This window comes from Misgurnus anguillicaudatus, chromosome 2 (genome assembly GCF_027580225.2).
Source record: "Misgurnus anguillicaudatus chromosome 2, ASM2758022v2, whole genome shotgun sequence".
In the NCBI taxonomy this organism is placed as follows: domain Eukaryota; kingdom Metazoa; phylum Chordata; class Actinopteri; order Cypriniformes; family Cobitidae; genus Misgurnus; species Misgurnus anguillicaudatus.
Window position 1 is genome coordinate 11,347,112 of NC_073338.2, and position 25,632 is coordinate 11,372,743.

The 25,632-nt window shown below is 39.7% G+C and overlaps 1 protein-coding gene across 4 annotated transcripts in view; it reads left to right on the forward strand.

Annotated features, from left to right (window-relative positions):
* pde1cb (phosphodiesterase 1C, calmodulin-dependent b) overlaps positions 1-25,632 on the forward strand; it is a 155,145-nt gene that overhangs the window by 121,905 nt on the left and 7,608 nt on the right. For all 4 annotated transcript variants that reach the window (XR_012371928.1, XM_055201352.2, XM_073872745.1 and 1 more), the window contains 8 exons: positions 1,106-1,206; positions 1,936-2,064; positions 5,137-5,238; positions 17,710-17,830; positions 20,220-20,301; positions 20,410-20,524; positions 23,036-23,190; positions 23,694-23,903. Coding sequence is in view for 3 of the 4 variants with exons in the window: in XM_055201352.2 (XP_055057327.2) it covers positions 1,106-1,206; positions 1,936-2,064; positions 5,137-5,238; positions 17,710-17,830; positions 20,220-20,301; positions 20,410-20,524; positions 23,036-23,190; positions 23,694-23,903 (1,015 nt within the window). In the remaining variant the exon portion in view is untranslated. The remainder of the gene's footprint in view (positions 1-1,105; positions 1,207-1,935; positions 2,065-5,136; positions 5,239-17,709; positions 17,831-20,219; positions 20,302-20,409; positions 20,525-23,035; positions 23,191-23,693; positions 23,904-25,632) is intronic.

The following is a 25,632-nucleotide window of genomic DNA, read 5'->3' on the forward strand; positions in this document are numbered from 1 at the left end:
AGGTCCCGCTAGACAGACCCCGGAAGGGAGTCGTGAGCGCAGTATGCCGATGGCGAGCGGGTTTCGGAGCTGCCGTACGGGAGCTCTCCAGCAGCATGTGTGTCAATTTTGCCCCGATTTCGACTTTTCCAGGCATCGCGGGCAACCAGACAGTTTCCCGCTACTAGCCGTGGGTTCGAAGACACGGTCGGAAAGGGTCGAAATTCGACATGCACGTTATCGGAGGTCATTTCAGAGCTCGTTTTCTTGGCCAAGGAAGGCAGGAGAGACTTGCAGGGTTGGTTGGAAAGCCCTGGAATAGACCTTTGCGAGGAGTCCAAGCTCGAGGGGGTGGCACTTTTGGGGGCGGAGTTACGGGCATTTGATTATAAAAGCTCATTTGTTATATCTCCGAAAGGGGAGGACCTCGAGACTTGGGGGTGGGGGTGTTTTGAAGGGGGCAGTGAGAGCTTTCAAACGCCAAATTTATTAATTTATTAATTTTACACTCTGTGAATGTTTTGATTATTGTTCTGTATCTGATCTCTAACACAATTCCTTCACAAAAATGCAATTATTTGAGTTTTTTGCAAAAAAAAAATTAAGAAACCTATCCATATTTAAGAGAGAAAAAATAAGATAGGATGAAAAGTTTTTTTTCTGTTTTGTTTGTTTGAAAGCAGAGGGTCTGTTCTTTCATTTGATATATTTGTATGTTTACATATTTTTAGAAGAAAATTTTCCTGGAAGGCATTTTGTAAAACTTTTGTGATAATCAGCAAAAATGCTGGTGGGGGCAACTTTTCAAAAAAAGGCTGGCGGGGAATGAGTTAAGCTTATATAATCTTTATTATATAATGACCTTTTAACTATGAATTTTAATTCTCAGTTCACAACCCCTTTAATATGAACCTACATTTCCCTGTTTTTAGTTGTTATTTTCATTTTAGATGTTACCCCTAAAATTCTTGACGTATTATTATTAGCATACATCCGAGAATAGTTTGTGACATTGTAGGTTTTTTGTTCTAGAGACACATCAAATTTTAGGGGTCTTTTTGAAAGGATAAAGTTTCAGATTTTGAGAACTCATTTGTGTTTTTTCTTTCCTATGGTTTCCGTCCAGCACTGGATGACAGAGTTAGAGATTTTGGCGATGATTTTCGCTGCAGCCATCCATGACTATGAACACACGGGAACCACAAACAACTTCCACATTCAGACCAGGTAACAGTGTGTGAGCGCCATGGGCCAATGTTATTTATCCAAGTTATAATCAATCACCTTTTCCAACTCTGTGCAGTTGTTTTGTGGTGTAACAAAATTGTTAAAGGGGACATATCATGAAAATTTGACTTCTTCCATTTTAAGTGCTATAATTGGGTCCCCAGTGCTTCTGTCAATCTAGAAAATGTGAATAAGATCAACCCAGTAACTTAGTTTTGGTTAACCATTCTCTGCAAGCATGTGAAAAATAGGTCATTGAAATTTGTCTCCCTTTGTGATGTCAGAAGGGGATAATACCGCCCCTTAATCTGCACTATCCAACCACAGCACAGACATTTAGTGCAGAGATGAACTGATTTGCATTTTAAAGGACACACCCAAAACGGCACATTTTTGCTCACACCTACAAAGTGGCAATTTTAACATGTTATAATAAATTAGCTAAATAGTATATTGAGCTACAACCTCACATACATACTTTGGGGACACCAAAGATTTGTTTTACATATTTTAAAAAATCTTGTAAAATGTCCCCTTTAATACATTTCATGTAATCATTTAATGTATATATTTGTCATTTTTTAAAATATTTATTTAGTAAAATAAATTACAATTAAATGTATAGTAAAATACTAGATGAGGTTTTGCATGTCACACTTCAGAGACTGTATATCAAAAAATTTAGATTAGGTTAGATTTCAAATGAAAGCAAGATTACCTTCATTCCAGGTCAGACGCGGCCATCCTGTACAACGATCGCTCTGTGCTGGAGAGTCATCACGTCAGCGCTGCGTATCGACTTCTGCAGGACGATGATGAGATGAACATCTTGTGCAACCTCTCTAAAGATGACTGGAGGTACAGCAACATCTCACCTCCATCATTCTCAGTTTCTTTAATACCATGTTTTTCAGTAACAGATGTTTAACTACGAGAACGCATACAGTACGTTCCTTCAGAAAGACCAAGTTTTCATTTGTGATCCAGTTCGTAAAATTTAAGCTAAAGTCTAATGATTTTACATCGATTACATCGATTGTTTGACATGATGTTACTCAGTCAGTAGATATCAAAGTTATACTATGTAGGATAATTTTATGTAGAAAACAGTAAATCATAAAAAATTAGTTTTGACAGACAGGGTTGAAATCTTTCCACCATAAAATGCATGATGCTTAAAGTAATGACACAATTCTGATGTGATGCATGTAGTGTATACCTACTGTTGAACATTTATGGTAGACAAATGAAATAAACTAGAAAGGGTTTTTCAAGTGTATGAAAAAGAAGTGCAATTCACTCTTAAAAATAAAGGTTCCTAAAATGTTCGGTATGCTTTCATAAAGAACCATTCGGTCGACTAAAAGCTTTTTTGTAGTGGGTTCTACAGACCATAAAAAAGTATAAAGAAATGGCTCTTTTAGGGTGTGTTCATACTTGACATGTTTGGTGAATGCTCCACCGAACAAGCGAACCGAGACCACTGGAAAGGTGGGTCTGGGTCCGCTTCCAAACAAACTCTGGAGTGGTTGGACTGATATGTGAATGCACATGGACCAGAGACAGCGCAACGAATGAAAATCAGGAAGTGATTTCACAAAACGCAACCTTGATTTTACAGCGGGATGAGCGGTGTGTGCATAAACAAAATGAGTAGAGGGCAAACATGGAGCAATGGAGATGTAAAGAGCCTTATTAACATTTGGTCCATCAAGCATAAGCTGGAAAATTAAGCACAAAACGCTTAACTTTATAAAATGTTTAGTGATAGTAAAATATCTTAATGAACTCTGATCTGTTAATAATACCTCCATATAAAAAAGTTTGGGTTGTGACCTTACGGATTAAAGTTCCTTATCTTCAGGTTTGCTGATAAAATAGCGAACCAGGACTTAAAGGGGCCATGGCATGAAAATCTGACTTTTTCCATGTTTAAGTGCTATGATTGAGTCCCGAGTGCTTCTATCAACCTAGAAAATGTGAAAAAGATCAACCTAACTTAGTTTTGGTAAATCATTCTCTGCAAGCATGTGAAAAATAGGTAGTTGAATTTTGGCTCTCCTTATGATGTCATAAGAAGCTCTAATTAGAATAATACCGCCCCTTAATATGCACTATCCAACCACAGCACTGCAGAGAAAAGCACAATTGAGTTTTAATTGCAACAAACCACCATCATTGTAATCAGTGTTTGAATTTCATCAGCTCATTTGCATTTTAAAGGACACACACAAAACGGCAGATTTTTGCACACACCTACAAAGTGGCAATTTAAACATGTTATAATAAATTATTTATAAGGTATTTTGTGCTAAAACTTCACATATGTACTCTGGGGACACCAAAGATTTATTTAACATCTTGTGCCATGGCCCCTTTAATAAAGTGTTTTCTTTTTTTGGTCTGAACCAAGCTTGCCATCCAAGCCCTAAAAAGCCCCAAAGTGTCTTGATCGCCCCCCAGTGACTGGTCCTAGTATAGGTCATAAACCTCGCCTCCCCATGTTATTCAATGGAACTTGAGACCAACTAAACAATTTAATTACACTTCAATTATCTTTTTTCGAAGCTGGTTTCTGTCATTTACTGTAGTTTTTATCACGCTGATGTAAATACAAGTGTTTGTTTTAAAAACAAGTGTTTGTTTTTAGTTAGTTATTTAATGCTATAAAAACGGTGGTGTCACGTCATGATTGACAGCTGTTATATTCGCATTCTGCAAGGTCGGGCCTTGATTTCGCGGCTTCACTTCCTGCTCACTAGTGCGCAGGACGGGTCCTGAAAACGCTGCTGTGCAGACTCAAGACCCAAGATGTCAGCGTCGTATCGGGACACTGGCGGCTTCACTTTTCACCAATGGAAGAGAGCGAACGGGCGTCGTCCATCTTTTTTTTACAGTCTATGGTCTGAACCAAACAAACTGAACTACAAGTATGAGCACACCCTTAAAGGTGGGGTGCATGATTTTTGAAAAAATAAAACACTTTGGATGTCGGAGACGATGGTGTAGTGAGCAGCGCTCCGACATGTGGTGCTTTCGCACTTTCGGCGACCCGGGTTCGATTCCTGGCTCGTGGTCATTTGCCGATCTCATACCCTCCTCTTCTCACTGTACGTTCCTGTTCTCTTCTTAATCACTGTCAAATAAAGGCAAAAATGGCTTTGGAAAAAAACATTTTGGAAAAGGGAGTCGGGCCGAGTACCAAAACACACTTGTAGCCAATCAGCAGTAAGGTGCGTGTCTACTTACAGACATCATTGCCTGGGTTGCGTATGTGTGGGGCGGGTCTACAGAAGGTCCAGATTCTATTGGGGTAGGGGCGTTTTTGTTAAGGTGATTTCAAATGTCAACATTGACTTTCAGAGATCATGCACCCCGCCTTTAAGGTCTTTTGGAGAACCAAATATGAATGTATGGCAGTGGTTCTCAAACCTTTCGTTGTGCAACCACCCCCATGTAGGATGCATCCCTTCACGCCCCCCCCCCAAGACAATTTATTACAAAAAAATCTCAATCTTAAAATTTGAAATTAACAAAACATTAAATTATACAGTTTTAATTACACAGAATTTACTAAAAAATGAATGTATTTTATAAAATCATTAATGGATTTTTTGCCATCACTGCAATGAACCCTTTTAGAACCTTTATTTATAAAAGTGTATGTGAAAGTCCACAGGGCCAAGGGTTTGCATTGGTAAAAAACACCCTAGATTAAAATGCTGGAAGCCATTTTTGACTTCACGCTGTGCTGTTCTCAACCGAGCACTGAAATCTGATAAAAGTTTGGTGAAGTTTTACTGCACATCCGAAATGGAAACGATTTTTGGCATTCAGTGAGAAAACTCTTAAGCTCGCACTTTAAAGCGAAACTGTGCGGTGTCCTCTGGTGAGGCAGATTCAATAACAGCAGTGTTTTTGTGTGTTTAGAGAGCTCAGGGCACTGGTGGTGGAGATGGTTTTAGCTACAGACATGTCCTGCCACTTTCAACAAGTCAAAGCCATGAAGAATTTCCTTCAACAGCCCGAGGGGTGAGAAACCTTTACATCTCTAAACAAATAGTGAACATGCATCACTGGTGATGTGCGTCACCGGAATACAGATTTTATGCCTCTTTAAAAAAGACCTCAATATGTTTAAGTGCCAGCTTCGCCTATAATGTCTTGAATGTCCTGAAACACAAATGTTTTTTATTTTTTTTATTGAGATTTATACATCATCTCAAACCTGAATAAATAAGCTTTCCATTGATGTATGATTTGATTGGACAAATTTGGCTGTGATACACCTATATAGGTTGCAAAAATCCAAATCGCCAGGGCCACATCTATGTATGAATACAGAGATATAATGGGGATAACATAAATCGGCCTAGGGTGTATAATTTGTATGACTGTATATTCTCTCTTTTTTTGCAGACTTTAGTATTGAGAAATTTTGAAAATTTAGGCCCTGTCCCAAATGGCACACTTAATGTGGACTTTCGGTCTTGTGGCCTTAAATGACGCATGCTCGCTTAGTCTATGAGGCTGTCCCATCTTGCGCTCCGAAGTGTGCTCATCAGCGCCCCCTTTGCACCTTTGATGCGATCTTTGCACTCACTTTACCAACCCAGAAGTCCTTCGAAAGAGCAATCAGACCAATCAGACGACAGATGGGAGGAGTTCACACTGATGTGCAACTTTTCATCCTATTTCCGGCATGACATTCGATTCTGTCCCAAAATACGACTCCGGTGCCCCCTCATAGGTCTGCACTAAATGATGTCCAGAGTGTGCCATTTGGGACAGGGCCGTAGAGGAGACACATGTAAGATTTCTGGGGATTTTGTAGAGAGTCTGAGTCTATATTTGAAGAGTTTCGTTGCAAAACGAGATAACCACCGTTTTTTTAATTGTTCAGAAATCTCGTTTTTTTGGTTGTGCATTCCAATTAATATCAATGCAACTGCAGTTGGTTTGTTTTGATTTAAACCGTCATAACTTAAAAAAATACAGCTAAGTAGCACCATAAAACAAAATAATAACATGATAACATAATAATAAACATGTTTTGACAAAAATGTAAAAAAAAGGATTTATCTCGTTTTGCAACGAAACTCTTCATTTGCTCCGCATTTTAGGAGAAATAGTTACAATATTTAACCTTTACGAAAATTAAACAAGGTTAAAGTAAAAATAAAAAACAACATGCTAATATAATTAAACCATTACCACAAAATTATCCTGGTTTTGCTTTGATAATCAAGACACCCAAAAAAGTATGCTTACTACAAAACAAGGTTAATTTTTGTAAGGGAAGAGATCTTATCTTGTAATTTTAAGGTTGTGATTTTTCTTTTGACTTTAACTCATTCCCCGCTAGCCTTTTTTTTAAAACTTCCTCGTCAGCATTTTTGTGATTTTCTTCTAAAAATATATAAACATACAAACATATCAAATGAATGAACTGTAGCGAATTTGCGGGAGGAGGGAAATAACGTTATTTGGAACACTATGAACCTCCGACCGAAACACTACGGGGATTCCCAAGGGAATCTTAGATTTTAGCTCAAAAGGGAATATTATGTATAATTAACTGTAATTAATTATACAAGTTTATCAGGTTTTACCTGGTGTAGCAGAATTAATACTAACAATTAATTAATATGTTCGTCCACCGAAGACATATATCCATAATCGTATATTAACGTCTAAGAAATGTTAATTTCATGGCCTTTAAAATTAACCTTCTCACTGATATTCAGTGCTACTCGCAGCGTGTAGCTGGATCAAAAGGCAGAAATAGTGACTTTAATTTCATGAGCATTGAACACAGAAACAATTCAATTGTGAAAATGCAAACCGGTTTATTAACTATAAAATGAAGTACACATAACTAAACATACACACATACAATAACATAAAACATAGATGAGAAAGAAAAGATTGAAAGAGCTAGAGAGAGAGAGTAAAAGATTGGCAAAGCACTATTGCTTAACATCTGCACAAACCATCGGAAAATCTCTAAGTAGCGCCTTAATTTTATAAGGGGTAAAGCTTAAACATCAGCGAGTAAGACAAGTTTATACTTGCATTTGGCTCTTTGTGTTTTCGTTGCGAAGTTTCTGCTGCACGCGGTGCGAGCAAGGAGAGAGAGAGAGTCCAGATGTGTTCGTAAGATGTAGTCCGTTAAGTTGTTTCGTAGGGCGGATTGGTCCGCGGGGTTTTCCGAACTCTAGCGCAAAGTGCAAGCCAGGAAGACTGTCCCGAAGAAAGACGGGGCTCAGAGAAAAGATGATGAATCCGAGGGACTCTGGTTGAGTCTCAGCGAGTTTCCAAACTGCGCTGGCGGGTTACCTAAGTAACCGGGCGATTGAGCGCTCATGAGTGAACTAAGCCACTGACTGAGATACTGAGCGAATCAGCGATTGAGAGATTGAGCGAACTGAGCGATTGAGCAAATGAGCTATGATGGCTTGGGCGATAGGCCGTTTTGACCTTTCACACGCCCAGCCCATTTTGGGTGTACGGCCAATGTGTGAAGTGTTCGATTGCGCGGGGAAACAAGCCTTTGTTCTTTCAGACAACACATTTGCGTAATTGCATAATGATACAAGTTTGTTCCCATAACTCTTCAAATCGATATTAAATGACATTGATGCGGCTTATGGTAATATGATACATAGAAATGATTGGGAAATAAAGAGTAGATTAATTTGATACTAGACAAGACATGGGTTTAAGATCACGTTGAATAATAATTTCATACCTAAGATATGAACCATGCTACAGTGAACAAAATCTAACTAAAGTGTTAACACACAGTTACATCACACATACATGATCATGCAGTAAAGGGATATAACATATATATACATTAAAACAGCTCATTGTGATTTTTAAATGTGGTTTCATCACAGACATATAGTCTGTGCCCCCAGCTGTGTCTCTGGCAATCGTCGAACGAACGGCTCTCAGGTTTCTCTGGTGGGATCCCTTTGAACCTCCTTTGAAGACTGCATTTGTTTTAATTGTCGCCCACTTTACAGCCTTGATAGGTGGTAGATATCTGGGTGATTGTGTTATCAGGACACAGGGTTATCTAAAGTCACAATTTTAGGGCTGTTTACGATCCAGATGCCAAATGGCCTCAATCTGACTCCGAGCCATTTGCTACATATCCCCCCTTCATGGCCACCAGGGTCTTGAGAGACTTTGGTGGGCGATGGTTCAATAGGCGATGGTTGGACAGGTCATTTGGTCTGGATGGCAGGTGTATCTTAATTTTCTGCAGCGCTTTGGCGTGCCTGCAGAGGGGTGATTTCGATGAGATTGGGCTCTTGCTTGGCTTGCGTGTCTTGCTTCCCATGGTTCCGCTTGAAGGCTTGAGGGACGGCAGCTGTGCACTTGTTTACTGTTTCCTGCATCCCGCTGACTCTTCGGTACAGGATGAAAGTGAGGACAAGAGTAAGGGCGTATCCTACTCCTGTGGAGAGGCACAGTACCGTGTCAGTGGCGGTCCAGGCTCGAAAAACAGGGAGGCTGTGCATAGCTGGCATGCGAGCAAGTGCCTGGAGGGCAGTGTCGATGGGCGTGACATCAATTAGTTTGGTCCCCCCTTCTGCAATCCTCATCTCCAGTTCAGGGTCTAAAGTGAAGTTGTGGTCCCTGAAGAAAGTTGAAAATTCCAGTTCGGTGTGGTACTCCTCACTGGGAAGGTGATAGAGTGCGAGTTCATCGATGTGAAGAATCGCACCTTTTGGAACTTGGATCCACATTGTCTGGTTTGGTAGACTGATGCGGGTGGCTGTGTCGTGTTGGTCGTAGGTCAAAGTGGCCGTGCTGGCTGGGGTGTTGACCAGCCATCGGTCACCTACGATTTCAGCTTGGGTGTAAGTGACCTCGGCTCGTGGTTTAGCTGAGGCCGGACAACGAGAGTCAATCTTCATGGGCCGCAGCCCACAGATGCCGTCAGTGTTGTCCCGAAGGAAAGGTTTGCTGGGGCAGAGATAATGAATGTCCTTAGTGGGGCTGCGCATACGAAGGTTTGGTGCAAGGTACAGCTGTTCGTTGCTGTCATGGTAAGCCACAACAGTGGGGGTGCGTATTCTGATGTGAGTGTTTCCCTGCCAGAAGCCAACATTGACAATGTCTTTGAGTCTGTAGATGTTGTGTGACTCGATGATTGGCAGGTTTATCAGAAAAGCAAGTTCGCCTTGTTCGGGGGCTATGCTTAATGGAATTGCGCTACCTAGGGAGTAGGCCAGATGTGCCTGCAGGGTGTTTGTTGGGCCTGCAGTGGCAGAGGATAAAATGGTCTGTACCAGGCTTAGGGGTACCAGGCAGGGTGGAATGGCTGCTGCGGTGGCTCCGAGTAGGGCTCCCAGGAACCGCTTGTGACGCTTGGTTTGTCGGCCAAGACCTGCCTGTGTGACAGTCATCTTCTGAAGTTGGTACAGCATGTGTTTGATGTCAGCCTCTGCGTGAATCATAGCGTTCTGTGCCCATCGTTCTCCTGCCCAATTGGTTTTTGGTGCTGATGCTGTGTAGTGTGCTCTGTAGACCTCACGGGGGTTGAGTCGGACATAGACTTTTTGGCTATGTGTTCTGCAGTTCGTGATCAGGAGTCCAGGTTGCTCTTTAAGGACGATGCCTAAGACGGGACCCGGCGACACGATTTCAGGTTGCGGCCACCCCCCCTGTAGGCTGATGTACAGAACAGTGATCAACAGCAGCATCCTGGTGACAGAGAGGGAGAGAGAGAAAGAACAATAGGCGAGCACTACAGGTCCTTGTTTGGTCAGGACAGTTCTCTTTCTTTTCATTGGCGGCTGTTCCCTAGGTGGCAGAGTTCTAGTGATGAGGCAGTGTGGAGAAGTTTGGTCCGTCCCCCCTTTACTATCATGCCATAATGTTGAGTGTCTCTTGACTTGGTTCTGGTGGACCCATCTGGAAATTGGTTCCTTCTGACTCCTGCCCATCTTGATCTGGTATGCAATGGGGGAGAGTTTGTCCACAATCTCATGAGGTCCTGTCCAGTGTGGCAGAAATTTCTTTGACAGCAGTCGGTGAGCTGTCTGAATTGGCGGGGCGAAACTGTAGGACCAGATCTTGGTTGTTCGAAAAGCGAAGGTCGTTCCCGGATGAAGTTCATCCAGATACTGGTGAGTGGTGTCATTGGGTGCTGGAAAGCATTCTGCCAACTTTGTGAATTGGCAGATGACCGTGAGAAGGTGTTTGTTGCCCCTCGTTGGCCTGGGTAATGGTCCAACCCAGTCTATCTGGAGGTCTGACACTGAAAAGTTGACACCTCTTTTTTGAAGTGGTGCTCCATGGTTTGGCTTAGCCGGTTGGAACTGGCAGCAAACCAGACATTTCTTGATGTGTTCTGCTACATCGTGCTGCATTCCAGGCCAGTATGCCACCTGTTTCGGTGTTTCATAAGTGGTTTTTGTGCGGTGGTGTGCGGCACATGCTGTGTCATGCGCATACATTAGTATGACCCCCCTATGGGCCTGAAGAACCACAAGCGCAGGTGTAGTGCGGTCATCAGGGACATACCCGAGGATGTTGTGTTGTATGCGCAGCAGGTGCCTGGCATCGTTGAGACGTTTGCGGGTTGGAGCAGCAGATAGGTCAGAGTTTGTGATAGGGTAGGTGGAGGGGTCTGAGAGGTGGTTTAACATAGCTTGGGTAGCGATGTTAAAGGCTTGTAGTTTCTGATGATCTGCATCATCCTGCATGGCATCTGCATCTTTTAAATTTTGTTGAACTTGTGTGTCAAGTCCTGGGTATGGCTCTGAGTCTTTGGCTGGATGCAGAGTGCAGAAGCACTGTTCTGGAGTCTGGTGAAAAGCTGGGATGACATCAGTGTTAGGTCAGCTCCGGTGTCGACGAGGGCTTCTAGTTCAACCTCATTTTCCAAGGTGATGGATAGATATAGCTTTTTAGCTTCTCCTCTTTCGATCAGGTTTCCCAGGAGGCTTGGTACTGGGGCTGTTGTATTAATGGGAAGGCAGTCAATGCTGGTTTCCTGTGACTCTGTAGGGAAGGAGACATTTAACACAGCACTCTCTGGTACTTGCAGGCTTTGGTTGGTTGGTGTTTGAGATATTGTTTGTATGCCAAAGTCTTTGGTTTGTGGGATGAATAAGGAGTCGGGTTTGTCTTCGTGGTCCTCCTTGTGGGGCCTCTTTTGGATTAACTCCTTCAATATTCTCAGAATCTCTGCTGTCTCAGACGTGTCTGTGTCACTCTGTTTCGGGGGTAGCTGAGACTTAGCCTTGCTCTGTGTGTATCGAGACTGATCTCTCTGTTGACTGTTACCAGTATTTGATCTGCCAGGTGCAGGACGGTTACCTCTAGGTCGACGGCCAGGTTCCCACGAGCCGCCACCCTTCTGGTTGTCTGATGAGTTTGGCCGGCTCCATGACCTCTCGGCGCGTCCCATTTGGTGCTTGGGACGAGCCCCTAGATGGCCGTACCATTCCTGGCTGGCTGTAAAGTCTCTTGACCCTCTTGGCCCTCTGTTGAAAGGTCTTTCACTGTGGCGTTGTCGTGCGCCCTCCAGTGGTAGTTCAGGGTACAGTTCAGAGACAGGGAGAATGACAGGGTTTTTAACAGTCTTCTCAGAGGCCGCTCTTTGTTTAACATAAGCTTTATGGGCCAAGTCCCGCAGCTGCCTGGTGGTCATCGTGCGAGGGCAGGCCATAACCCCTAAGTGTGGGCTTACTGTGAAGTGAAGATTTCGCAGGAAGAGGGTCCTGAAGTTAAAGTCCTCCTCCATTCCTGGCTCATTCCGTGAGCCAAAGTAAGCTCGCCTGAGTCTGTTGTAATAGGCCTGTGGAGTTTCGTTTCGGCTCTGTTTGAGGTCCATCGCTGTAACAAGTCCTTGTTCTGCCTCTGGATCCGAAAACTCTTCTATTAAAGCCTTTTGCAGCTGCTCGTAATCCATCTTGACGTTTTCTGGCTGCCGGTCAAGGAAACTCCTCACTTCACGACTGGAAGTAACCCGTAGCAGATACAGTTTGTCTCTTGTGGTTACATTTGGCAGTGTTTGCAAATAAAAGTCAATGTCCTGCAGGGAAGAGTGGATATCATGGCCACCTGCAGGCTCTGGTGTAAATGTTGGGATATTTCTAGCCAGCTTGTCGAGGTCTTTGGGTGCCACGCAGGGCATGTCTGCAGGTGACCTCGGGAAATTCGTCTGTCCCCACCCCCCTATGGTAGTGAGAGGTTCTGGGATGCTGGCTGATGTCTTTAACAGTGGGCTCCCGCCCCCCTTTTCAACAGAAAAGCTTTGGTGGGGGGGTGCAGGCTCACTTGTTGAATGAAAGGGAAAGGTTGCTTTTTCCCTTACTTGTTCAGCTTGCAGTTTATATGCATAAATGAGTTCTCTTTGGGCGGAGTCAAGGTCGTCCCTCGCCTGGTCTCGTTGCTGAGCCAGAGCTCGACCTTCATCTCGAGATGCTCGCAGGTGATTCTCACAGGCCTTCAGCTTGGCATCACGTTCCTTCAGTTCTGCCTTTGCTCTCACCAGAAGATGTTCAGCCTGCTGGAGCTTTCCAGACAGCTCTTCTCTGGCTGTCTTTTCATGTTGCTCCTTGTGCTCTGTGTCTGTGCAGAGTTTTGACAAGGCCTCTTGGAGTTGTCCAATCTTGTCCTTTAGCCTCCAGTGTTCCTCCTCCGTCGATGGGTGTTGATCCTCTAATCCCCGTGTCAGCTGATCTAGACGATTCTGCGCGTCCTCCTGATTCCTCCGTGCCTCTGCCGCTTGGAGCTGTAGAGCTGCTGCATCCTGTTCCAGTTGGGCGATGTTCCTTTCGCCCAGTTTAAGCTGGATGATGAGGTTGTGAGCGATGGCACCTGTGATCTTGGCTATGTCCTTGTGACTGTAGTTCCTCGTTGGGTCGTGGGCTATGAACTTGTCCAGGGTGCCGTCGAGTTGCTCTCTTTCCAGGTGTTGCAGTTCATTGGCGAGGTTGGGCAGGAGTTCAGATGTCACAGCGCTGAGCCAGGCCTCTAGCTGGTCCCAGTGGTTGACAGGGCTTGGTAATCTGGACATGTTGACACACTGGTAGAAGAGAAAACACAAAGAGCCAATGCGAGTCCGCACAGTTCAGCGAGCTACGGCAATAAAATATATATACGTGGGCTATGAGCTTATTATCAGGGCCTTTCTCCGGCGGCACAGATAATCAATGTGGGGGAAATAAGGGAAAAATTTTAGTAATTTGTCGCTTTGTTAAAACCTATAGGTCGCCTTGGACATTTGGTTATTCGAGCGTATTACTAATGAATTCTCCTAATGGTTTGTGCAGTTTTGCTCTTTCAACCCAAAATAAAGTGAATCAAAATAATTAAAATTAATTAATTATAATGATAAAAATAAAATAAAACATAAAGCAAGGTTGCTGGAAATGAAATGAAACAGGAAAGGGAAAAGAGAGGAAAAAACAAATAAATAATAAAAATAATAATAGGAAAAAAAAATAATAATAAAATAAACTGAAAATGGGAATTGAGACAGCCAACAGACGAAGTCCTAAGGCTGGGAAAATGAAGAGGAAGGAGGTGGAAAAAGGGGTTTCCTGTTTCAGCTTAGCAGGTTCTCTACCCTAAATTTGATGACAGGGCCTTACAGGGAGAGGGCACTATGGAGTCATGTGAGTTAGGGGAGTGGCTTAGCTAGATTGGCTGGGCTAGACCCAACCTGATAGGGATCTGGTGCCTCTAGTGGCTATAGAGGGGAGAAAAAGTGCATCTCTTTTACACCAACACTCGTTGACTATTTAAGGAAACCCAGGGTGGAACACAGAGACAAGGCGCTTCCCTGAGCACGCAGCCAAGAGTGCCGGGCCTTCTGCCCTCCCCACCTCGACCGCTCAACAGTCACACCCTTCACACCGCCGGGCCGCACTCAAAGGTGTCACCCACCAACTGGCACTGCCGCTAGGGCTTTTGTGTGTCAGCTGGCAAGGTTAGCGATTGGAGTGCCCGGTGGCAGAGGTTGCACTGTGTCTTGCTGCCTAAGGTGCTAAAGGAGGGAGCTACCACAGCACCCCGACTGTACACACTCGAGTCAGTTCAGCGGGACCGGTCTCTTGTAGAACTCACCGCTGGCGAAGCCTCTGATTCATCTATCAAGTGTTAGCTTTCAAGAGATGCACAGGGGCTTATCCTATTGCACCAGTTAAAACATAAATGAATTCACTGAGAATGGGACTTATGGGGCTGAATTCTATTCACAGTAAAGGATTGATTCAATTAAAATTTAAAATAAATCAAACTGCATTGAATTTAAATTTAAACTTAATTAAAAATACAATCTCTTCAATAGAAAAGAGAACAGGAGAGTAAGGAGTGAGAGAGACCAGCAAAAAAAAAATGAAATAAAATAAATCAAAATAAAATAAAAATTAAATAAAGAAATAATAAATTAATAAAGCCACAGCAATATTAACTATTATTTATAATTTAAGACCATAACATTCAATATGTAGGAAATAAAACTACAACGTAGTAGAATACCCTAGTTATTGAAGTAAGGTCAAAAATCCAAGTTGGATTCCTGTCATACACTCCCAAAAGAGTTTATGAGAGGACCAAACGAGCTTTTCCCACTAGATGGCGATATTTCGCCCAACAAACAAAGAAAGCGGAAGTCAGACGTAGAGTAATGGAGAAGAAGAAGTGTTAGACACTCAAGACTGACGTCTAGTGTTAGAACTAGGTAGTACGCTTTAAACTGACAAAGATTCGCTTCTATACAGTAATTACATCGGCGGCCGCTGCGTTGCTAAGACGACGGATGTAATTTGCTCGTGTTCAGCCGGTGCCTCTTTTGGCTTGCGTTACCGGGACACGAAATAAACAAGAATCCAACGTGCTTTATCATACGTTGTGACTATAAATACTTGATCAAGTTTTCATCTCCTTTAAAATTGAAAAGTCTTACCCTCGGTGCTTACAATTTTAAAAATCCACGTATGTGAATAAAATGGAAAAATACAATAGACAGCTTCTCTAATTGTAAATCATTTCCTGGAGATTTAACAAAAAGGCCTTATCAGATGGGAGTACTCACTCGACCACCGCTTCGCTCTAAATAAAGGAATTCTACTCTTTATTAGGCGGAATCAGACGGTAATGCAGCGTATCAAAGGGTTTTTAATACGGTTACCTTAAAGACTGCAGTTAACTATACATAACAGGGGCGCGAGTCTGTTACGTCCTGAAAATGATACAGGAAAATACATTTTCATTCATACAAAGAAAGAACGAAATCAGTTATAGCTGATAGTTCTTTTTCATTCACACAATGCAAAAACACATTTGATTTGTAACTGGTTTGCTCAGAAAATAATGTTTAAATCTGCCCGCGCGTTCTCCACCATTATATGTAGCGAATTTGCGGGAGGAGGGAAATAACGTTATTTGGAACACTATGAACCTCCGACCGAAACACTACGGGGATTCCCAAGGGAATCTTAGATTTTAGCTCAAAAGGGAATATTATGTATAATTAACTGTAATTAATTATACAAGTTTATCAGGTTTTACCTGGTGTAGCAGAATTAATACTAACAATTAATTAATATGTTCGTCCACCGAAGACATATATCCATAATCGTATATTAACGTCTAAGAAATGTTAATTTCATGGCCTTTAAAATTAACCTTCTCACTGATATTCAGTGCTACTCGCAGCGTGTAGCTGGATCAAAAGGCAGAAATAGTGACTTTAATTTCATGAGCATTGAACACAGAAACAATTCAATTGTGAAAATGCAAACCGGTTTATTAACTATAAAATGAAGTACACATAACTAAACATACACACATACAATAACATAAAACATAGATGAGAAAGAAAAGATTGAAAGAGCTAGAGAGAGAGAGTAAAAGATTGGCAAAGCACTATTGCTTAACATCTGCACAAACCATCGGAAAATCTCTAAGTAGCGCCTTAATTTTATAAGGGGTAAAGCTTAAACATCAGCGAGTTAAACGAGTTTATACTTGCATTTGGCTCTTTGTGTTTTCGTTGCGAAGTTTCTGCTGCACGCGGTGCGAGCAAGGAGAGAGAGAGAGTCCAGATGTGTTCGTAAGATGTAGTCCGTTAAGTTGTTTCGTAGGGCGGATTGGTCCGCGGGGTTTTCCGAACTCTAGCGCAAAGTGCAAGCCAGGAAGACTGTCCCGAAGAAAGACGGGGCTCAGAGAAAAGATGATGAATCCGAGGGACTCTGGTTGAGTCTCAGCGAGTTTCCAAACTGCGCTGGCGGGTTACCTAAGTAACCGGGCGATTGAGCACTCATGAGTGAACTAAGCCACTGACTGAGATACTGAGCGAATCAGCGATTGAGAGATTGAGCGAACTGAGCGATTGAGCAAATGAGCTATGATGGCTTGGGCGATAGGCCGTTTTGACCTTTCACACGCCCAGCCCATTTTGGGTGTACGGCCAATGTGTGAAGTGTTCGATTGCGCGGGGAAACAAGCCTTTGTTCTTTCAGACAACACATTTGCGTAATTGCATAATGATACAAGTTTGTTCCCATAACTCTTCAAATCGATATTAAATGACATTGATGCGGCTTATGGTAATATGATACATAGAAATGATTGGGAAATAAAGAGTAGATTAATTTGATACTAGACAAGACATGGGTTTAAGATCACATTGAATAATAATTTCATACCTAAGATATGAACCATGCTACAGTGAACAAAATCTAACTAAAGTGTTAACACACAGTTACATCACACATACATGATCATGCAGTAAAGGGATATAACATATATATACATTAAAACAGCTCATTGTGATTTTTAAATGTGGTTTCATCACAGACATATAGTCTGTGCCCCCAGCTGTGTCTCTGGCAATCGTCGAACGAACGGCTCTCAGGTTTCTCTGGTGGGATCCCTTTGAACCTCCTTTGAAGACTGCATTTGTTTTAATTGTCGCCCACTTTACAGCCTTGATAGGTGGTAGATATCTGGGTGATTGTGTTATCAGGACACAGGGTTATCTAAAGTCACAATTTTAGGGCTGTTTACGATCCAGATGCCAAATGGCCTCAATCTGACTCCGAGCCATTTGCTACAGAACAGACCCTCTGCTTTCAAATAAACAAAAAACAAACAAACAAAACGGGAAAAAAGTTTCATCCTATCTATACTTTTTCTCTGCTGAAAATACATTTTGTTAGATATCAGATTCAGAATGGTTATCAAAACATATAGAGTTTAAAATTAGTAAATAATTTGCTTAGCTTTTTTCATAAATTGGGTAAATGCGCCATCTAGTGGATAATCGCGGTATAACAGAGAACCATAAAACCTCATCAGGAACACGTTTTTTTCATGCAAATTGACAAAATAACTAGTCAATGGCGGGGAAAGAGTTAAAGTGCAGGTATATTTAAAAACATTAGCATGGTTCATTTCACTCCAGCAAACAAATGAAATATTCAGCCCTCGTAGTAAACACTCAGATTGTTTGTGTTTCTGAATCAGAATTGACAAACCCAAGGCTCTGTCTCTGCTGTTACACACGGCTGACATCAGTCATCCGGCCAAAAACTGGGAGCTACATCATCGCTGGACCACATCACTGCTGGAAGAGTTTTTCAGACAGGTGTGTTCTGATGAACGCTAGTTTATTTTCCAGGCGAGTTCGGCTGGTGTATCTATTTTTTTTTTAAATAAAGGAAGGTTGCATTAAGTAAGTAATAATGGATGACAGGCCGCTGAATTATTCGAAAATAATGCACAGTGGCAATGGAGGTGTTCATTATTTTCAAATATTTTAAAGGACCGGAGTCAATTATTATGCTTATACCACTGTAAACATTGCTCTGGTGCACTGCAAAAAATAACTTTCTAGTTTTATTTTTTTAGTATTTAAAAATTCTTAAATCAAGACCTAAGAAAATAAGTTTAGTTTTTAGACAAAACATATCAAATTTAAGTGAATTTGTGCTTATAACAAGCAAAAACATCTGCCAATGGAATTCAAAAAATTTTCTTGATTTTGCATAATACAAGAAAATTTCAGCAAAAAATGTCTTATTTCATTGGCAGATTTTTTTGCTTGTTTTAAGCACAAATTCACTTAAATTTGATATGTTTTGTCTAAAAACTAGACTTATTTTCTTAGGTCTTGATTTACATTTTTCTACTGAAAACAAGACAAAAATACGAAGTAAGAAAATCATTTTTTGCAGTGTGGTTATTTTAAAGTGGTTAATTTTAACAGGTCAGGTTTGTGTTTATCAAAAAATAATGCACAGGAAACATTTCTCTTCCAATCAAAAATAAAGCATTCAACTAACCCGTGGTATAATCTTGTATCACCTGGGTTTTTTTAACCCCTCGTACTTTTCTCCTTGTTGCAATTGCTCTCTCGTCCAATCAAATATCAGTTTGCATCAGCACTTGCAAAAAATAATTTTCAAGAAAAAAAATCTTAGTATTTTTGTCTTTTTTTCAGTAAAAATATCTAGAAATTCTTAAATTAAGATGCTTTTTCTTTAAGCAAAACGACCCAAGAAAATAAGTCTAGTTTTTAGACCAAAAATATCAAATTAAAGTGGTTTTGTGCATAAAACAAGCAAAGAAAAATAAAAAATCTGCCAATGGGGTAAGCAAAAAAATCTTGAACATTTTTCTTAAACACTAAATTCAAGAAAAATTCAAGAAAAATTTACTTACCCCATTACCAGATTTTTTTGCTTGTTTTATGCACAAAATCACTTACATTTTATATTTTTGGTCTAAAAACTAGACTTATTTTCTTGGGTCATTTTGCTCATCAAGAAAAAGCATCTTAATTAAGAATTTTTAGATATTTTTACTGAAAACAAGACAAAAATGCTAAGATTTTTTTTCTTGAAAATAATTTTTTGCAGTGTGGTCACATCAAAATCCAGGTCCTAAAATTAATCTGTGACTAATCACAATTATGAAGTATTATTTGACTTCAGTGTGAACAGTGTTGATAAGAGATCAACCACATACAAACCTGTATAAATTTCTTTGTTCTGATAAACACATAGGAAGATATTTTGAGAAATGTTTGTAACCAAACAGATCAGAGGTCCCACTGACTTCCATAGATCGCTTATGTTATCAGAAAAAATCTGCTGTAGTGAGAATTGTTATTGATTTTTTCCAAAAGTCTACAGAAAGTTAAATTCGGGTCACGAAAGCCGTTTGTTTATGTTGTTGCAGTTAAAACCGTCTATACAGAGTTGCCTTAGGCGCTTGATAACCCGTGCGCATGTGAGCTTAGACAAATGTTTCACTACAGTTGATGTTACGTTTAATTGTTGGATGCCAACATGTCGGCCTAGTGGCACAACTTTCCGTAAGGTACTTTTTCCGACTTGCTTTGAGTTACAAGGTGTTTATCATCTCTGTGTTCAAACCCACATAAAACACTTTTAAATGGATGAAAGTGTACATTTAAGTTTACTGTGCAGCTCGACCACATTGTTGCAGAACAATGGAAGGAAAATCACATTAACAGTCATCATTCTCTTCTGTATAGAGAGCCCACATACATGTACTTTGATTGACAGACAGGTTTAATGAATGGAAAGCTGTCTGTGTGTGCGTGTATTCTCCTAGAAGGCTCCAGGATGAAAATCGATCTTGACAGCAGAAGCAGTCAAAACAAAAAACTTGACAGTTTATGTTAGCCAACCTTCATGGTTCTTATACAATAAATCTTTCTGAACTTCAAGTAGTGTCGTTTTTATAAATGATGGTCCACTTTTCTCAACTTCTGAGAATTTATTTGACATCAGATTGTGCTGACGTTGCTGGCAAAGACTCTTGCTATAACAAATTTGCTGTGACATTAAATTGTGGTTTTAAGATGTACAGTGTGAAGCTGTAATACTTTGCAGTTTAATAGCTTATGTTAATAATAGTCCCATATATTTGAAATTGCCATAAGCTGTTCCCTGATACAATATACGTGATGCATTATTATTAAAGGGGGCACGTGTTTGGGTTTTCAGGGCGATAAGGAGGCAGAACTGGGTTTGCCTTTCTCACCTCTGTGCGACCGCAAGTCCACAATGGTTGCTCAGTCTCAGATCGGTGAGTAATACAAAATGCACAAACATTTAAAACTATTTGAAGTATTTTTGTAAAGAAGTTTTAAAGCTTCATTCAGGTGTTTTTACATCTTTATGTCGCTTCCTGCAGGGTTTATCGACTTCATTGTCATTCCCACGTTTACGGTTCTAACGGACATGACGGAGAAGATCGTCACTCCGCTCATCGACGAGGCGTCAAATTCAGGCCTCGCTGGATTTCGCAGGTCAGGATACGGACGTTTACCCTTGAGCACATCATTATTCATACGCAGAAAAACTGTCAGTCTGTCTTTATTAAACCGCTTATTTGTGTTATTGCTTTACATTGAGAATGAGAAAGTTCAATCCACACATCAGATCAATTTAAATTCTTCTTTCACTGCTTAGACTCTTACCGCTAACACAATTATAATGCCTGTGGCAAAGCATGTGCATTTTCATCAAAACCCAATTTACTGATGCTGTTGCGTTATTACTGAAAAAACAAACAATTTAAATCCAATACCTGCCTAGGCCCGTCAGGCTTTTCATTTAGAAGTGAGAACTGCTCTCACTCGAATAATTCAGTAGGGTCCAGCGGTACACACTTGAACCAGAGTGAATACAATTTCATAGACTGATTTTATTTGATATGATTGTCTTTGATTGTATAAGTAGGAATGGAAATTCACAACACTGATATAGATAAAGCTGTTACCGGTTTTAGCATATTTTAGCATCTATTTTAAAAGTGCTAAATAATGGCGGTTCCTCAAGAATATTTCGTAAATATAACAGATCTGCACCAGGGTAACGACTGATAAAAACATTTTCGTGAACTTTAAAAAAGTAAAAGCAAAAAATGATTAGCTAAAGTAAACTAAATAAAATAAAAAATATTTATCAAAAATAAATAAAAATATTATAAAATATATAATATGTATCTGTTTTATAGATAATTATAAAATATTTATAACAAATATTTTTTGTAAATCAATAAGCCTTTTAAACGAAACCCACTGACAAAACACATTTTTATAAACTCAAATAAATCGTAAAAAACCTGATAAACTAAAACTAAACTAAACTAACAACAGCTAAATAAAATAAAATTTATAAAATAAAACTAAATGAACAACAGCTAACCTAAATAAAAAATATTTATCAAAAATATTTTAACTGAAACTAAGACGAAAATCACTGATAAAAAATATTTTCATAAACTCAGATAAAATAGTAAAAAAAAACTGATAAACTAAACTAACAACAGCTAACTAAAATAAAAAATATTCATCAAAAATAAATAATAATTTTGAAATCAATAAAACTGAAACTAAGACGAAAATGACTGATACAAAACATTTTCGTAAACTAAAATAAAATTGTAAAAAAATAAAACTGATGAACTTAAACTAAACTAACAACAGCTAACTAAAATAAAAAATATTTATCAAATATAGACGTTTTCATCGGACGCACGTGATACACGTCTGGATCCGAAACTTACTTCCGGTTTCTTTTTTTTAATGGTCTGACTAGTTGCTAAACTGATCTCTTGAACAAATTCCTAGTCGAAAATAACAAATGTTTTGGTTTCCTAGGTAATCTGTGTGTTGTTTTTTTTTGCTTGTTAAAAGACCTTTTAAAGAACTTTGTTGTTATTTATTCTTAGCGGAGTTTACCGGAAGTTACGTGCGGACCGCGACAGCCGCTTGTTTATGTTGTTACTGCTGAAACGGTCTATAAGTAATAATTTTTTGTAATCAATAAGCTTCAAAACTGAAACGACTGATACAAAACATTTTCGTAAACTCAAATTAAATAGTAAAAAAATTATAACTGATAAACTAAAACTAAACTAACAACAGCTAACTAAAATAAATAAAAATATTTATAAAAAAAAAAATACTTTTCGTAATTAATAAGCTTTTAAATTTGAACCTATGACGAAAACAACTGATAAAAAACATTTTTGTAAACTCAAATAAAATTATAAAAAAATGTTAAACTAAACCAGTAACACTTTACAATAAGGTTCATTAGTTAACATTAGTTAATGTATTAACTAACATGAACAAACCATGAGGAATACATTTGTTAAAGTATTTATTCATCTTTTTTAATGTTAGTTAATAGAAGTTTTTAATTGTTTGTTCGTGTTAGTTCACAGTGCATTAGGTTAACAAGATTTTAATAAAGTATTACTAGTTGTTGAAATTAACATTAACAAAGATTAATAAATGCTGTATAAGTGCAGTTCATTATTAGTTCATGTTAACTAATGTAGTTAACTAATGAACCTTATTGTAACTATACACACTATGTGGCAGTTTCTCGGACAGGGATTAGACTAGTCCTACACTAAAATAAATGTAAGAGCTGTACAAACTCAAACATTGCACTGACATATCTTAAAACACATCAGTGCTCTTTGTTTTGCCTCAAAATGCACATGTTTTTAGTAAGGCATGTTTGCTCAAACTAGTTATATTTCCTAATTAAACTAAGGTATAGTCCTGGTTTAAGATAATCCAGGTCCGGGAAACCGCCCATATAAACTCCAAACACAACATGCTTCAAATACTACGAGCTTCACTGTGAACTTCACCCTATAATTGACTGAGCTCACTCTCACTTACAGCTGAATAGGTTGATGTGAGATGATAAGGGTTGCTGTTTGTTTGTATTGTACGCTATATTTTTATTGTGTATTTATGTCATTATATATCCATCTGTCCTGTGCTCATTCTGTACAGTTTGACTGCAGCAGATGTGAAGCGGGACAGTGTGAACAGTTCAGGTTCTGATGGCAGCACGTCTCTGCTCTGTGTGGACCTGAACCACTTTAAAGCCATCTGGACTGAGGAGGTTTCTCGCAACAGAGAACGATGGAAGACTAAAGCAGATAAAGGTGAGACAACCAGCGTAAGATTCGCCGGTCTGGTCCAGCTTACTGGTTTCAAAAGTGTTTTGGGCAATTGTTAACTGGTCACGTCAGGGACCGGCAACTTAAATGAGCTAAAACGGTTTCTAAAGCTGATCTATACATGTTTACTGTCGTAAAACACATCAATATGAACCCTCTATATATGGTATACACGTTGAATGCATTAAAAAGATATGCCAGGGATGTGGTTGGTTTAGTGTGCAGAGCTATAATAATGGACAGAGACTGGCTACAGTTATTTGAAAATGAACAAATATGTGTTTTTGTATGTCGTTATCACTAATTGTCTTTAATTAGATTCATTTTTTCATAGTTCTGACTATTTTAAATGTTAAAAATAGTATTAAAAAGTGCATAACTTTTGCAAACTTTCACTGCTTGTGTAAATGGATATAGCATACTTGCTTAACTGAAGCATTGCGAGTAAACAGAAAATAATGAGTCTCCCGCTGCCTGTCTGATATCAGAAACTGAAGAGAAAACCAAACGAGAGACTGAAGAACAGCAGGGGACAACAGCAGAAAACAGCCAACAAAACAAAGACCCACAGCCTCCAGCAACAAAACAAGACGGGGTCGCTGAGGACGACCCGGGGGGAGTGACCGGACCTCCAGAAGAAAGTCTCCATCGTAACGACCCATCAGAGGAGCACACGAAAGAACAGAAATTACAGAATGGTACGTCGTCTTATAAAGATACAGTGGCCGAGAAATGCAAAATGAAACAAATTAAAAACACAAATGCAAATCTAAAAACAAAATGCCAAGTCGAAAAACACAACAACAAATCCAGTGACAAAATAACAAATTAGAAAACAAATTAGAAAATAAAACAATAAATCTTTTTTTATTACATATAAACAAGGTAGACATAGTCAAAATATCACAACAATACATTAAAAAGTAAACATACATAAAGCTGGGGGGTAAATTAAGCATTACACAAATACACTCACATAAAGGATTATTAGGAACACCTGTTCAATTTCTCATTAATGCAATTATCTAATCAACCAATCACATGGCAGTTGCTTCAATGCATATAGGGGTGTGGTCCTGGTCAAGACAATCTCCTGAATTACAAACTGAATGTTAGAATGGGAAAGAAAGGTGATTTAAGCCATTTTGAGCGTGGCATGTTTGTTGATGCCTGAGTATTTCACAATCTGCTCAGTTACTGGGATTTTCACGCACAACCATTTCTAGGGTTAACAAAGAATGGTGTGAAAAGGAAAAAAAAACATCTAGTATGCGGCATTCCTGTAGGCGAAAATGTCTTGTTGATGTTAGAGGTCAGAGGAGAATGAACCGACTGATTCAAGCTGATAGAAGAGCAACTTGACTGAAATAACCACTTGTTACAACCGAGGTATGCAGTAGAGATGCGCGGTTGGCGGTTACAGCCGCGGACTCCGCGGATAAACCGCGGATCGGGCGGATGACGTGACGAAAAATAATATTTTAATTAAATTCGGGCGGGTGGCGGATCGACTGCTTGTTATTAGCTTTGTTCTTCAAAGCATACGACCTTAAAGGTGAGCATTATGTCTATCAAGGTGGCAGGCTCAGAAGTTCGCGAAGAGAACTGAAATGAGACGGTCTAGCCTTCAGAGGACCCATAATTTGGGTCACCTGTTGCACGCGCCCCCAGTAGCGCCCATTGCGCCTGTCAGCAAAAAACAGCGGAGACATTTCTGACTCATTAAAATAAATATGTAATCAGAAAAATATGAATTTATTTTAGAAAATATGACACATTGATGTAGATTAAACTATTCAACAACAGTATATCAAATAATCAACCTTAGAAATATACGCAACATAAACAGAATAATATTAACACAAAACATAACTTATAATACTAAAACAGTGACAAGAAAAAGTTTTCTAAATACACTTTTATTTAATAAAGGTTTTAATTGTTTGGGATAGCCTCGGCATGTTAAGGATCCATTCGTTCTATCATTAACAGCGCAGAGAAATGAGGACGCATTTTGACACAGCTCTTATCAACGCCGGCGAAAGAGGTACGTGGCAAACTCAAAAAAATGAGAATTAAAAACAAAGGAAATAAAAGGTCAGAAAAGGGTTGCCTGGAATAGGTTTTACAAAGTGGTAAATCAGTAGGATGACACTAGGGCAGACTATGTATTTGTGCGTTTAATTTAGGCTATTTATTTATTTTTGTCCCATGTCATGTGCGCCGATCGGAGACTGGTCTTTATGATTTAAAAAGAAAGCATTCAAGTGAACAGTACTAAACGAACTAAATTTCAGCAAATGCAAACTTCAATCAAACATAGTAAGAGGTGAAGTATAGCTTTAGCCTACAGAAATGCTTATTGCATTAATTTTTAAATGTGTGCGAGGTCCGTGCACGTCCTTCGCTAGCTAAACGAGCATTAAA